Source organism: Colias croceus, chromosome 9 (genome assembly GCF_905220415.1).
Source record: "Colias croceus chromosome 9, ilColCroc2.1".
Taxonomy (NCBI): Eukaryota; Metazoa; Arthropoda; class Insecta; order Lepidoptera; family Pieridae; genus Colias; species Colias croceus.
Window position 1 is genome coordinate 8,271,304 of NC_059545.1, and position 16,558 is coordinate 8,287,861.

The 16,558-nt window shown below is 32.6% G+C and overlaps 1 protein-coding gene across 4 annotated transcripts in view; it reads right to left on the minus strand.

Moving 5' to 3' along the window:
* Positions 1–1,507: 1,507 nt before the first annotated feature.
* The window catches only part of LOC123694187 (homeobox protein 2-like), a 92,458-nt gene continuing 77,407 nt past the window's right edge, over positions 1,508–16,558 (minus strand). For 2 of the 4 annotated variants that reach the window (XM_045639542.1, XM_045639541.1), the window contains 2 exons: positions 3,401–7,721; positions 2,885–3,242 (listed from right to left, as the gene is read on the minus strand). In XM_045639542.1, coding sequence (XP_045495498.1) covers positions 3,079–3,242; positions 3,401–7,721 — 4,485 coding nt within the window. In that variant the 3' untranslated portion in view covers positions 2,885–3,078. Of the gene's footprint in view, positions 1,725–2,884; positions 3,243–3,400; positions 7,722–8,563; positions 8,713–16,558 lie in introns of those variants that run through there. The other 2 variants (XM_045639543.1, XM_045639540.1) reach the window with 2 other exon arrangements.

Here is a 16,558-nt window from a genome sequence, read left to right on the forward strand (position 1 = left end):
TGGCAAATGTTCTAACTAAACTTTCTGCTGATTTTGGTGCGGGGAGGGTAACTGAATGAAACACAATCACACATTCACAAAAATAATTTGTGTCACGAAAGTCGTAAAAATTTACGTCCTTTTAAGCGACGAGTTTTTAAATTTAACTCTATCGTTAAGTTCATAAAGATTATATTTGTATTTCATTCCAAGATAGTTTCGTGGGGAGTGCGGTTCAATATCGCGTTCTAAATTCAACTGCTTTTTTTCATAGTGATAAATATAGAGTTGAAACCACAGGTTTAAACTTTAAATTTAACTTTGTTCAGGTAATTTCGTGTAATAATTTAAATATTATATTATCGAGTAATTTAGTAAATTAACTTCCGTATTAATTTAGTAAGCAGGTTGTACAAACATTCGTTAAGTACTCACTGATTATTGTACATACATAATAATATAGTTAAAAATATTCTGTGATTAATTATAAAAAGGGTTTAAATTCAGTTAGTAGAGTTTTTTCAGATAATTAGATAAAATATTCTAGGCTGAGATTCTAGGTATAATGCGCTGGCTAGGTACAATGTGTAGAGGCGGCCGCGGCCGCGGCATATGCTGCGTCCGATAGGTTGTTGAAACTTTATTTTTCACAGTGTCTTTATTATCTGTGTGTGTTTCAAGGTTTCTTGTATGTTTCGCTTAGGTGCTTAGATCATTAGATTTTAATGATATATGATGTTTCGCTGTGAGTTGACTGTGAGACTTCTTTGGTGGCAAGTCTACTTTGTTCATGCATATTTGTATATCGCGCCATCTATGAAATTACGAACAAACTAATAAAAAAGTACGATTTCATAGACAATAAAGTAACTCTGTATACCATAAGATGGCGCTTTAATATTATGTACTCAAAATAATAATAAAAAAATATGATTTCAAGTTTCCGTCTATTGTGTTTCAACAACAAAGGGGAAAAAATGTTCACCTTGTATAATTAATTGTTTTACATAAGGATAGTGTTATAAAAGAAAATGTTAGTACAAACAGTACAAGCAAAGTTGTCGTGTCTAATTTAAAATCCATATAATATTTGCTCTGTGAAATCATTGAGATAATAATACTACGTATGGAGGAGACACCACGAACAAAATCTGTGCGCCATTTTTTTGCTCTAACTAAGTTTTAAAATTTATTATCTAGTTAGGTACTTACCTTTGAAAGTTATTCCTTTGCACTTTTCCGTATTATTTGTATTATTTGTGCAATATCGTAACACACACGAAGGCTTATTTCATGCGTTTCACTTTAAAACAAATAAAAAATGAGCGTGCAGTTACGCCATATGGCGTAGGTATGTTGAGCGGGACATAAGTGATGTAGGTGGTGTCGTCTCCATATGTATATCTCAATGTGTGAAATAGGTACCTATATGTAAACAGAGAAGTGTTACTGTTTATCTGATTTAATTCGTAGCTTTTGAAATATTATGTACTTTATAGTCATACGGAAGTAAAATAAAACAACAGAATAACTGAAACAATTTAATTAAACCAACATTATTTCAATATAAATAACGCTCGTTTTATAATGGAAGCCTCTACGTACAAGTAGCAATGTCACATACAACAGGATAAAATTACGTAAATAATAATAATAATACAATATAAAATAATTTATTAATTTCGTAGGTTTAATATCGTTGTTTAAAATCCTGAAGAGCAATTATTGAAGCATTCAGTTTTCACCTAAAAGAAAGAGAAAATATTAAAAACTTAATTATATCTATAAAAATAATAATTTATTACATTATAAAATTGTAAGTATCCTCTACCTACTAATTTTTATTTGACAATTTAATAATATTTTATTTATATTCACTTATTTGTAATGACATTTGAATTTTAATTTTATTAAATAAAAGGTAACAATAATAATCGGTCTGCTCGTCTATAATTATTACAATAATAGGGAAAATATATTATTTAGGTGTTTCAAATATAGTCACTATAATAAATGTTAATTAATTATTAAATAGTTTATGCATATAAAATTCACAAAACTTAACATCCAAATAAAAATGAAAACCATGCAAAAATTATAAGGTCATGCATCTTATAAGTATTTTGGAAATAAGAATAGCCTTATGTATAAGTATTTAAGTAATATTCATTAATTGCTCTGAATAATTTGGCACAGTCTTCAAAAGATTTCGTAATTACTAATAAATTTTCATAAAATATTATGTAGTAATTATATTTTTAAAATTTAATTTACATGTTTAACATCACAGCATAATTTTTAATATTTTTCTATTGTTTGAAAATTACCGAAAAACGTTGGAATATTGTAGGAATTTTCTAAAATATTTGATAACAAAATGAATTGTTGTTCATACGTTTGTCTAGTTTAATTTATCAATTTATGTACCGAACCGCTCGAGCTGCCCGTGAACGGCCCGCCCTAAGCAGACGGTTGTAACAATATGAATTCATGATGTATTTTCCAGTTGGTCCAAAGCTCTTCATTACAAAAATTATACTTAAATAATGGAAACTGGAACATTTACTAGTGCTATAATTTATGTTAATGTCCTCCTGGTTAAGAACCAATACAACATTATTGACTACATATAATAAAATCAATGACTTCTTAATCATTTACGCTTGTTTTATGTCACTTCCTTGTGCATTTACATAACTTTAAGTCTGAACTGGATATAATGCATTTAAAAACGAATAATATCGATAATTTACATAGTGCCATATTATTGCTCAGAAGTTTAATTCAGGAGAAAATTTAATTCTAAAATAAGACGTAATAAATGCTATAACACGAAAAATGTATGCTCAGATTATTCTTAGTATAATATAGGTAACTACCTATATTATGTACGTTACCTAACTAGGTAACGTTTTTAAAAAATAATCACGACAGATAGTAGTCAAATCATTTCACAAGTTAAAATTTAATGAAACACAAGGTTGTGTGCAGATAAAAGAAGAAAAATTACAGGCATATTATACTGTGGTACAGGCATCCATATAACTTGCAAAGTCACTTAACTAAAGATCTGTCTTCTGTGATTTATTTATATAATTATTAAATTAATAACATGGCTATAATAGTGATCATTGCTAACAGCAAGCCGAGCAGCATCAGCCAGTCCAAATCTGCCAAGTGTTGAGAGAGCATCACAGTGTAGGAACAAGCTAACATCAACGTGCCTGAGTCGTGCCAATTGCGCTTTGACTTCGTATTACTGCCTGTCGAAATAACAGAAACAACAAAAACATAAAACGCTAATGTTAAAATCACAACAAAAAAGATTCTCAAGACAGTGCTTACGTGTGAATATAACAAATGAGAGGGATGCATGATCAATGTGAAATCCAAATAGCGTGCATGATAAGTGCCCACATACCTTTATGATCGTTTTGTGAATTATTGTTTTGCCTTTTAGCTCTCCATGGAACTACGTCACTTGGCAGTGAATTACTTTGACAAGCAGTGTTTTCATCAACCGATAACCTTCTGAGTTGTTGATTCATCGTCCGAACAAGTTTTGGTGAACTTAAATCAGGTCGTTTCTCATCGTCTGGGTCGTTGTTATTATGAATAATAGATTTATTGACTCTATCCTCGAACTTAAATATTGTAGCCAGTTCTTCAGATGAGTTATATTCAGTCGAATCCGCGTCATCCGGTTTATCTTCTTTTGCATAAGAGGGTATATTAACACGTTCAGGAATGTCTTTTTCTGTATTAGCAATCGCCTTAGCTAAGCTATCCGTTGTACTAACGTCAATTGCCTCTTTTTGTGTTGTAGTCGCTTTTTGAGCTGTTTTGGAAATAAATATTTTATCATTCACTTCTGTTATACCAGCAATTAAATCAGAAATACCATCTTTAAGCTCTTTAAATGCTTTAATTTCGTTTAGCTCTTTTACTTTATCATCACTACACAGAAATGGATTTGAAGGATGGAATTTTAGTGATGGTAAATCAGTATTAGAATTTAATCCCGGTGGAATTTCAACCATTTTTGTATCATTTTGTACTTTAACCGGTATTATATCCGGTTGAAATTGGTTTTCAACTGGTGCTACTACCGTTTCTTTTACTTTTAAAGGATCTTCTTTTTCTTTTTGTACATACGACGTTAGTCGGGAGCTTTCTTCGTCAAAATTGATTTCTTTTTCATAACTATGTTTTAATCGATCTTCTACTTTGTGTAATTGATTAGATATTTTAAGCAAACTGTCCTCAGTTTTTTTACCTGTGGTTTCCTGGTCCTCGTTAATTTCATTTGGAGAATTGGCAGTGGCTATCTTATTATGGTTTAATTCATTATTTTTAAGTTCAGACACCACATCGTTATTAGAACTATTCGTAAGACTGTTTAAAAAGTTAATCCTGCTGTCTGATATTTTATTATGCGTGTCTAACAAATCATTCTTACTTCTATTTTTATCTAGCTCAGCTAATGCGACTCCCAATTTATTACTCGTATCCATTGCTTCTTGTGCTAGCATACTGAGTACTTGTTGAAACTCGTCCTTTGATGATCGTTTAGATGCTTGTGGTGATTTATTGGATGGTGATGATGTTGTGGATTTATCACATGATGATGATTTAGCAAGACATTTATTTTCGTTGTGAATAAATGAATCATCCTTAGCAAAATGATGGGTGGGTGTGTGTGTATTATTAGCAAATAAATTTACAGTATTGTGCCGTTGCTTTACCTTATTACGAGGATAACAGTCACGTTGATTATCGTTGTTTTCAAAAGTATCACGAAGGCGCCTCATAACGTCACTATTACTATTAGTTTTTTGTAAGCTAGGTTTTTTGGTCATGTTGATAGCGTCATCTATTTCTTTTTGTATCATTGTAAAGATATTTGCAGATAGAGACCTTACAGCCCTCTTCTTTTTAATATTATTCGTAGAGTTATTCGTGAAGGGAAATTCTGTATAGTTATGGTTATTATTAATTAGGCCACTATATTCGTCTCCATTAAATAATGTTGAATGTCTGCTATCTTTGCGTAGGCTTCGATATGCTAAATCGTCAGCCACAATATCAGGTGATCTTTTAGGAATAAAACGCGACCTTCCTTTATTTTCTGGCGTTGCATGTAAATAGTCACTTTGTGGTGCTGGAGATACTGGCCCAACGGGTATACCAAAAGGTGGTTGAGGATCAACAGTTCTCAGCCTGCTATTTGTTTGTTTGATATTTCTATATACAACGTCATCATGTATAATATCAGGTTCATTACGGTCAGATTGCCTGTCATCATCCGAAGCATACGGTACATAAACTGGCGATGCTAACATATAACTAATTTGAGCTTGTGTGTCTTTATAATTTGGCTTCTCTTTATTGGTTGTCGAATTTAATCGACGGAATGCCATGTCATCTTGTAATTTGTCTGGTAAGGTAGAACGTCTTGATATTCGCCTTAATGGCGTAGATGGTTGACTTTGTAATTTTATATTGTCATCGTTGCCATTCCAGTCATTACAGCGATCGTTAAATTTTGGTGTCATCAATTCTCTTCTTTCAGCTCTATCAAGTAAGTCTTCATCACCTAAGCCAAGACTATTGTAAATAGCTTCTAATTCATTAAGAGCATCATCCAGATTTGTTGATTTTCTTCGCTCTGAACCTTCTTCGTCTGATGGAACCTGATAAGAGTTTGGAATAAATGTATCAGATTTGTGTCGGGTATGTGTTTTCAAAACAGGCGACGTATTTGATTTTGGAGGTTCTACCGTAACAGAGCGTTTGTATTCAGTTGTAGCCTTCCATGATCTAGTTTCCGGAGGTTTACTTTGTGTTGTGTGAGTTGTTTCTGATACGTCTCTGTTCTGTCCCCTATCATTTACTTTAGTTTTGTCCAAAAATATTTTATTTAATTGCGTGCTACTGGAATAATCGCTGCTTCCTCTTGAATTTACAAAAGTTTGTTGCCGCCTTTGTTTTTCAGCATCATCAATTTTTTTCCAAAACTCTGATGCATTGCGAGGTCTCCTGTAAATGTTATCCATTAAATTGGATGTTGTCTGTGAATCACTTAAATATTGGCTTTCAAAACCACCTTGGCTAGTTTTTATACTAATTGGTCGCCGGGACCGAGGAGTCTGATCAGCATAATACAAATAATCTTGATTTACTTGTATTGCTTCAGGTCTCATAATTTTATTTTGTTCTAATCGTTTTTTCCACATGGGACTATTCATATACATTCCATAGTGATTAGGTTCAGCAGAAACTGATGCGGGCCTTCGTGGTTGTTCATTTCTGTAATTATAATTTTGCAAATATTCGTTATTTTGCATTGCAATATGATCTTCAGAATTTGATATTGGTCTTCGTAATCCGTTAAATCCTGAACCAATTGTTCTTTCTTGACTTCGACGCATTATTCTTTCAAAGTCATTGTTAGGCACACCATGTAAAACGTTCTGTTGGTTAGTATTCATCATGTTTCCACCCAAAGAACTAGTATCATGGTACATTGATATGGGCGTGACTACTTTTCTTTGCATATCACGTGGTGGAGGAACAGGCGGTGCTTTTTCCTCAGTTTTGACGTTATTTACATTTCCAAGTGGAAATTTAACACACATTACATTATTGGGATCCTCGTATTGATTAATAGATGGAGTTCTTTCTCTGATGCTATTAGGATGAAGCAAGTCGCGATGTATATTGTTATTAGGATATTTAATGGAGTAGTTAATATGTTCGTTGTTAACTTTAGCATTAAAATTAATCGATGATGGATAACTTTGCGTGGAGGGGAATGAAGATACTGATTCGGATTTCATCGTACGTCGATTTAAATCATTTAATTGTTCTGTATGCGCTTTGTTAGTATTTTCACGTTTACAAGTTCCATAACCACTACTCTGGCTAGTAGGAGTTCGTGTCAACATTTCAACTTCAGCTTTTGAATATCCCTGTTGCAATAGTTCTGCTTCTTTGTTAAGTTGATGCTCTTCGTCTCTTGATAATCTCTTGATGTACCGTTCGTTTCGTGCACTCCTTGTCCTTTTGTTAAGAGAACTATCTCTTGAACGCATCAAAGAATCGTCGCTTCTAAATCGCAACATTGATGAGGAATTAGACGATTTCAATGACTCTTCATCACTACTCGAATCACCCCTCATACTATTCCTTAGAGCTTCGACTCTTGCTTTTAGTCTACTCTTTCTCGATTTTTTAGTTGAGGTGTCTAATACCATCTTTTCAGGTCTAATGTTACTTTCATCTTTTACAAATAGATAATCATGTTGGTCGGCACGTGTGTCGCGGACTCTCGGTTGATAATTCAGGAAACCTGCTGAGGGATCGGATAAGATTCCATCATCAGTAATATCTCGTACAATAGGCTTGGCCAAACTTTGAGCTCGCCGTGTGTCTCTGATAACTATATGATCAAAGTTATTGACAGCAGGCGCTCGCTTTTTCTTTTTGCTCTTTCTCTTCGATGGTGATCGTCCACCTTCATCACTTTGTGATGACGAGCCACTTTCCTCTTCCTTTTTCTTTCTCCTGAACAATTTTCCGATGGACCATTTCTTATCCTTCTTACTACGGTCGATGTCAAGTTCGGGTTGAGGTCTATCGATATGGCGTTGGACGGAAGCATATTCTTCGTTGTATGGGCGGTAGGATGTAGCTGATACCCCGGTGATGTCTCGATGAGGCACAGGTGGAGAGTTGACAGTCTGGAATTGAGAAATAATAAATTAAATAACTACTTAAAAAATAATTTATAATATGTATGCATCAAACCTGATATAGTTACTTAATTATTAAATTAGAATAAAATATTTTAATAAAACTTATACATATAATTATAAATAATGCGGCCAATGTGGCGCTAAACGATAGACGGTTTCTAAAAAAAATGGTACCTAATCATTGAAAAGTGTAAATATAGTAAAGCTTTACAAACAGTTGTACATTTATTTATCTATCACTAGCGGTCCGCCCCGGCTTCGCCCGTGGTACATATTAACGTTTTCTCTACATAAGAACCATCCTCGTACTTCAAGGAATATAATAAAAAAAGAATTATCGAAATCGGTTCAGCCGTTCTCGAGTTATGGAATTACAACGAAAAGTGGCATTGATTTTTATATATTAGAAGATAAGTATTGCTATGTATTAATTGTTTAACGCTAAATATATCGTACAAAAAATGATGAACTGACTATCGCCTTGCAGTCTAGCCGAAGACAGGCAAGCAAGGACGGAGACTTGGCGTCCGTTCAACATTTCGTGTATTTTTCCCGTTTGTTTACAGCTGGCGAGAGAGGAAGCGATTTGCATATTTTATCTTTTAAAAGGTCTTAAGTTCAAAGTCGTCTTGCATAATAGATATGATAATTCTATTGATATTATCGAGATATGAACGTACATTTCTTTTACATATTTGATGGAATTTTTTTGCAGTTGAAAAATCATAAAATTTCATTTAAATTCAAAAAAGACATACGAACAAAAAAGGACCTATTTTAAAGTTTTTTGTACCCATATTATAAGCACTAACGAAAAACCAACTTACGGGCAAAAACGATAGAAAGTAGTCATTACTGGTCCTTTCAGCGACTAGCATCTCTACAATCACCAACTATTTAAAGATCGGTCACAAATACGACTCCCACCGCGACTTGGCCGCACTCACAAATACTTCGTTAACACATCATTTTCGTATTTCTATATTTTCCTCACCTACTATAATAATTTATTCACTTCACTAATCGTTTAAACAAAATATTTACATATATCACGACATTTTTATATCTACAAATGTATTTTAGGTCACATTAACGACACTAACGTTATCCCTAGGTATATTTGCACTATGAATAATAAAGGAACTATTTTAATACGAATATCACAATAACATTTATGATCTAAAGCAGACGCGTGCGCTCTATCTGCGTTCCCGCGACTTGTGATTATTTTAACAAAATTTAATAGTGTGTTGGGGTCGTTTACACGATACGACTATAACATGTCAACGTGGAATTTTAAGTCTGAAAATTTCACCAATTCGGTAGAAATTGTTCAAGGCTTCTGTTTGTCATGTTTTTTGAATTGCAGATTTATAGCCTTTTATAGACGACTCATCGTGTACAATATGTACATATTACACAGTACACACGTTTTGTTCCATATATATTGGTGGTATACAATCTTATATATAAAAATGAATCGCAAAATGTGTTGGTAAGCGCATAACTCGAGAACGGCTGAACCGATTTCGATAATTCTTTTTTTATTATATTCCTTGAAGTACGAGGATGGTTCTTATGTAGAGAAAACGTAAACATGTACCACGGGCGAAGCCGGGGCGGACCGCTAGTCAATAATAAAAACGGATTCGATTTACAGACAATTTTCGGAATTTACATTTGATTAATGCAAGATTAACGCACAAAATGTCGTATCGTAGTCGTCGCGTGTAACCACACAGATTCTATATTTTTCGCTCATAATAAAACAGACGCGATGTTCTACAATGCTGGTTATTTGTGTATTTCATATTACTTATTTATTTTTTATAAGACCAATTCACTTCAGAATGTAGTCCTGAAATAAACTGATATAAATCAACTCTTTGGATACTTACTATTTAGAGAATGATTTAATGCGTTAAGGAGCCACAAATTAAGGCTCTTTAAATAAATACTCTTGCGTGTTTTAAGAGCGTTGATTAATGTCTATCTAATACCACAGTTTATCTTAGGGGCGTTTGATGCTATTATTTTAATTAATGTTGAACTAATTGTTGTGATCATTGAAGTAGAAAATTAATATTTTATTTTATTTGTTACTTTTGAGTGCAATTTCTAAAAATATAAATACTTCAAAAGAATAAGTTAGTAGTAGATCAATATCGGTATAACGCGATAAATTATCATTTTTACATAAAAGCTCATTTTTTGATTAAGGTTTTCTATTAATTCTATTCATTCTTTTTTCAAGTAATTCATTTTTTTCATTAGGTAATTTCTGGCAATTACAAATTTTATTCCACTCTACATAAAAGTTGTATTATTTTTTCCTAAGTTTTGCAGCAGATGCCTTTGATGTGTATTTCAATACTCGATAATTGAAGCGTTTTCAGGCTTTTGTAAACTTTAAACAATCGATATTTTTTCTATACTTTTTGGGTAAGGTTCTTAGTTCTATGACTACACCTACATTAATATTTTCAATATTTTCAATTAGTAGTCAATTCTCATAAAAAGAGAATACGAATTAAAAAAAAAAAGTTCTAATCAAACGATGGATACACAATAAGAGTAGATATAATAAGCAATAACTTAATTTCAATAAACATTACATTAAATAAATTGAAAACTCTACAGTCTACTCGATAATAAATTGTAGCTATGTGGGTGGGTACTTGTAAAGATATCGTAGTAATTCGAAAAAAGGTTTTAAAAGATGCCTCTATCTATACCTATAGAACGTAGCCTAGAAAACTTTCCTGAAAAGACTCATCTATTGCTTCTATTTGGCCGAACGAACCATGAGATTGGATTCCGCCGTGCACGTCAGATTCTCAAACAAGCTTGCAATTTTGTTGTTAAGCTCGGCCTGGATACCGATAACTGATCGAGACTCAGAATCTATCAGACCATAGGCAATGCGAAAATTGAAAAAAAAATCATATTTAAGTAATGTTTTGCATCACTGTTTTGATAATAGATAATATGGTTGGATGTATTTGTACGTTAATAGGGCAGATTGAGCTAAAACTATTGTAACTGGGGGGTTAGACAAGTGGCTTTCGTTTAGCGTAACGTTTGATAGAATAGATTATGAATGTATGAAATTGACATAAGCTGTAGATAAATGTATCGACAGCTTACGTCAATCTCATACATTCATAATCTATTCTATCAAACGTTACGCTAATAGAAAGCCACTTGTCTAGGGGGGCAGGCTGTAAATCTTAGTGGAGCAGTGAGCACAACTAGCGTGTCGTGTCATGCCATATTGTCATGTTATGTCACATTATAGTGAGCTGTTAGAGCCACACCTCGTAAAGGCATTCATAACAATTGGGTGTAAATTATAACCCCCAAAAATATAACTTCATAAAAATTCAGATAATTTAATAACACTTACACATTATTGACGTATGTACTTGAATTAGAAATAAAAAATTGTATACGTTAAAATGTGTGTCACAGCTCACAGGAGTTATATCACAAATGTGCTAAAATCTTGCACGTATTGCAGAAAAAGATTACGCAAGCCATTGCAAAAAAGATAGATAGATACAAGAAATAATATGAATCGGAGCAATTCCATTCCTACATAATATTATGTAGTATAAATAATATTTAATTAACTCAGAAGAACTCGTGATAATTAAAACACTTCCAACACCGAATGGACTGTGACAGGATAATTAATTTCACTTAATGAAAAAGAAAAGCTAATAAGAACTTATGTGATTCTCTACACATAGTCCTACAGCGGCCAACTAAATAATTTTTTTTCTAGAAGTTTAATGCAGAACTGTTTATTTAGTTGATGGTAATAGATCTAGTTTTTTTTTCTCTACAAAATTGCAGTGCATTTGGTTATATTTCTCTCAAACAAATCTTGGTAAAAATCATATTCGCTGCATTCGTCGCAAACGAAACGGAGAAACAAGATACAGCTCACCTTCACTTGTCATAAAATAAATAACTAATCTTTTGTTATAAAAACTAGTCTCAAGTTTATATTCGCTATATTCAGACATTAGGCATTGCGTAAAAACTACAGATAATAAATAATAATATAGTTATGCCGGTTATGCCATTTACAAGTTGGATAGAGATGCAAAAAAATGGGTCTGTAAAAACGCGTAAAAACGTATTAGTTTAGACATTATGCTACACTGTCATCTGTTCTTCTCAATCTGTTTATTTTGAAAAATCGTACTTCCTGCGTCGTCCTATTTATCTTTTATGATGTCTTGTCAGTTAACAATAATTCTCAGATGATTCTCAACGGGACATGTGTTTAGAAATAACTCGGAGCGACCCATTTCTGAACGTCTTTTAGTTAATGAAAGTTATGTTAAATTATTGCGAACGTATTTTATGGTTAGTATGTCACATTTTTAAAGAATACGCATTGATGGGTGTATAGTAGTTTTGACTTCAATAAATTATGTCAAAGATCTAAATTATTTTTATAACGGAGCGTTAATAATTTTAACGTAAGGCACCGTATTTGATACGCAAGATATGTTTCAGTGGTTCGCCTATTACTGATGCCGTAATTATATCCTCTATTTCTTAAAAAATAACATTTCGTATATTGCGACTGTAATTAACTTGTCTCACGTCAAATGGTTCATAAAGCTTCCTGTTAAACGTTGCCAAACGATACTTAGCAGTTTTATTTCATAATTTATACGTTTCCTTACTTCCATTCAATATCGAAAATAAGTTGCTATGTTTCAAAAATCTTAATAACCTATATTTCCAAAGCACATAGTACCTATTCTTTCCAAAGTAAATCTTCTCGTATATTTTCAAATAATTATTTGGAAATTATTTCAGTTTCAATCATATTCCAATTCTGTTATTCCGAAATAATTTTAAACCGATTTCGGAAGCGCTTACATCACGTCATGTCACGTCAACGTCGTTTAACCGACTAAACCAAAGTAGCTTGAGTCTCGAAGCTTCCATCCTGACTGATGTCAATTTTAACAACGCGTATCCGGTTGAGTTCCACCTTATTTATTACGATTTTACTCTCTCTCGAACGATTGGGGTGTGTCTCTCTATGGTTGGTATGTAAATATCTTTTAACAGTTATTAATAAAGTTTTACGAGGATGTTCTTAACGAGTTTGTTGTTTAATTTGAATGTGAAGCCTTTAAACATACCAGCTCTATGACAATTCATTGTAGTTCTTATGTGAAATTAATATCATAGTGAATTATGGGTGTACTTGAAAACGTGTTATTACCAAAAGGTATCTAATAATGGTAAAGTGGAAAAGTAATTAAATAGTTACCTAGATAACTAGCGGCTCGCCTAGCTTATTGAGTATATAGGTACCTAAGTATGGTCTGAAATTGAAATTAAAACGCTATAGCAGGTTCGATCACCTTTTTTTTACAAATAACTTTCGAAATGTCAATTATTTTATAAACCTAGTTAATTTCTCTCATTAGATCGTGATAATTTTAATTTTTACATACTTTATTTAAGAATGTATCGTATTGCTGTGTAGGAAATTAACCAAAGTTATGCATTTTGTGTGATTAATACAAATAAAAGAAATTGTGAGCGTGAATGCGATCGTTATCTTATTCTATCTTGCAATATTTTTAAAACACAAATACGTATTTGTTTACATTATCTATTAAATTTAAACCTATCAGCTTTCGAAGGATTAGAGAAACCTTCATAACAAGTTTGATAAAATCTTTCCAGCGATTTTACGGTAAACATAACATAGCAACCTCCCGCATAATATTAGTAAAGAAAACAAAAACCAATACTTATGACCGGCCTCCTGGGATGGTGGTTCGTTAGGATTACAATAGAGCGAACTGGGTTCAATACGATAGGTGTAATAAAAAGAGTTTCTAATCTTAAGCATGTTAAATAAATGCCTGTATAGTTAAATGTTAGCGAAACGAATGATTTGCGAACAATTCTATATACCGATAGTTTACCCCTAAACAGTTTGCAAAGGAGATTTTACTTCAAATACTATAAATTCAACCTCAATCCTGTATATTCCGATAGCTTCAAATAAACACCACCCACCTAGGATTGCGTAGAAGTCTAGGAAATATATGAACATACAAATCTTCCATTGCCCAATGTTCCATACATCACATGTGCAACGTCATTATTCACCATTACTTACTTGTCATTTCCTAGCCTCAATGTGTTTATATTACACACGGTGGAGATAAAAATACCCATGAGATAGTTATTGGCTTTTATAGCAGGCTACAAGCCATATATGCGATATGACTATAACGAATAGCTATTATGCAAGTCTGAATATTCGTATTTATGTCATTTCACCATTGATAGAGTTTAACTATCTTCTTTTTTAATATATATAAATCTCGTGTCACAATGTTTGTCTTCAATGGACTCCTAAACCACTTAACCGATTATAATAAAATTCGCACACCATGTGCAGTTCGATCCAACTTGAGAGATAGGATAGGTTTTATCCCGGAAATCCCTCGGGAACGGGAACTATGCGGATTTTTCTTTGAAAACGCGGGCGAAGCCGCGGGCGGAAAGCTAGTAAAACTCTATTTTAAAGTAGGTAAATATGTATGTACTAATTTAAAAGTATAACAGAGTTAATAAAAAATGTATGCTTTATTGATTGACACTACAAAAAATAAATAAGACGAATGGATTTGCGAGACATGGCATTAGTTTACCAAACTATTTATTTTTAATGTAGAAAATATAACGATTCAATTAAAGTGTTGTTTTTGTTAAGTTATGTTACGATAGATAGTTTAATGCGAATCTATGTAGAGCTTTAAAAGAACAATATCGGATTTTCTTCAATGATTAATTATTACTAGTTCCTTTATCTAGCTTCGTCTTTGTTATACCTGAAAAAGTCATTGGATAAACGTTCTTGTTGTGAAGTTGTTTCTTAAATCCATCGATTAGCTTTTGAGTTCAATAAAACATCAAATCGTACCCCTGTATACCATTTCTTTAACCTTAAATGACGCTTACAAATCTTCAATCTCATATTGACGTACCATACCCATACACAAATAAATGCATACATTGCACCGTGTGAAATGCCATAATGCGTCACCAAGAAGCGCCAAGACAAACGATTTGCGTCACATCGCACAACGTTAGCACACCAAATAAGTCACGGTGACTTCTAAGCGCATCATCAATTTAATGGTGTCGTGTGAAGATACTTTGATATGTGGATAAGATTTATATATAGCGTGAATTAGTAATAAAGACATAGGTTATTTACAACTACGGTATATTATAATCATTTCAAATGATTATAATAATATAATTAAATCGTATTAGGCGTCTCGTAAAATGAAAGCAGCTGTAATTTCCTGAAAAATAGGACCCTATAGCTTATTTATCAACTTGATAGATGTATACCTTAATCAAATAGAGTAATCACCACTTTATTTCTTTTTTTATAGCTCAAATAACGTGAAAGTGATAAAATCGGAAGTCGTATAAAATTAATCAATGTCAACTTATTTTATAGCAGCTATAGAATAGTGCCATTCTTCAAATGTGACGATAGATAGTTTTATTATCATTAATGTTTAAAACATAGTATAAAAAAGTTAATTCCCGCTGTTTGTTTGACCGTGGCGTCTCTATGAATGCTTAGACTTTTAAAACTACGAACGATACGGCTTTTGATCCGAGTAAATAAAGTAGTACGTACCTACAAGAGGAAGGTGTTAGACTTTAGTACCTATATCATTTGTTAAATTTAAGACAACGCGGGCGAATCCACGGGTAGAAAGCTAGTTACTACTAACAATTTACCTTACATTGTTTTTTTTTCAGGAACACGTGCGATAATGACGTCACAGGATATGATGCACTTTCCCGCTTAATATGTTCAAAGCCGCGCCAATAATATATTAAGGACGCTGTCACAAATCTGCGTTACTCAAATTTAGGTATCTAACGTCGCCACGTGGTTCGCGGGAACATCGCGCTCACGTAAACATAGCGCATTCCATTTTATAGACCATCTTCATACTTGATATTATTTTTTTTTATATTTTTATTGAAATTGATTCCAGAAGATTACTGGGAACTTTAAAAATTCATTTTGTTACTATTATTAGTAGGTACGATCCTTATAAGTATTTTAGTGTATTCAACCAACTTAAAAAAGTGTGACTATTTTACAACAATTTGAATATGAATTGTATTATTGTATACAATATCGAAGCTTTTTAAGAAATGTATAACTTTTTTAAGAATTATTATCATACATAATATTATATGTTACCGGCAATATATTAAACCCGGCATTGTAAGCAATTCTTAGTAAATGTATGTTATTCCGAGAAACAGTCGGAATGAAATAAATTAAATTCGTTACCACACATTCACATTACCTATATCTTTAAATATGAACTTTTCCTAAGTAGCAAACACATTTGCAAATGTGGGTGGTTTTTGGGGTAGCTATTAACCAATATGAGGTCAAAACTAAAATCCAAGATGGCACCGACGAAAATTTGAAATCTTTTCGTCATGGGTGTCATTTTCAAGGAGTTGGAGTAGCTATTAAATAAGTATTAATCAATATGAGGTCAAATCTAAAATCCAAAATGGCGCCGACGACAATTTGACATCATTTCGTCACGGGTCTCATTTTCATGGTTTTTGGGGTAGCTATTAACCAATATGAAGTCAAAACTAAAATCCAAGATGGCGCCGACAAAAATTTTATATATTTTCTTCATGGGTGTCATTTTCATGGTTATTGGGGTAGCTATTAACGAATATGAGGTCAAAACTAAAATCCAAGATGGCGC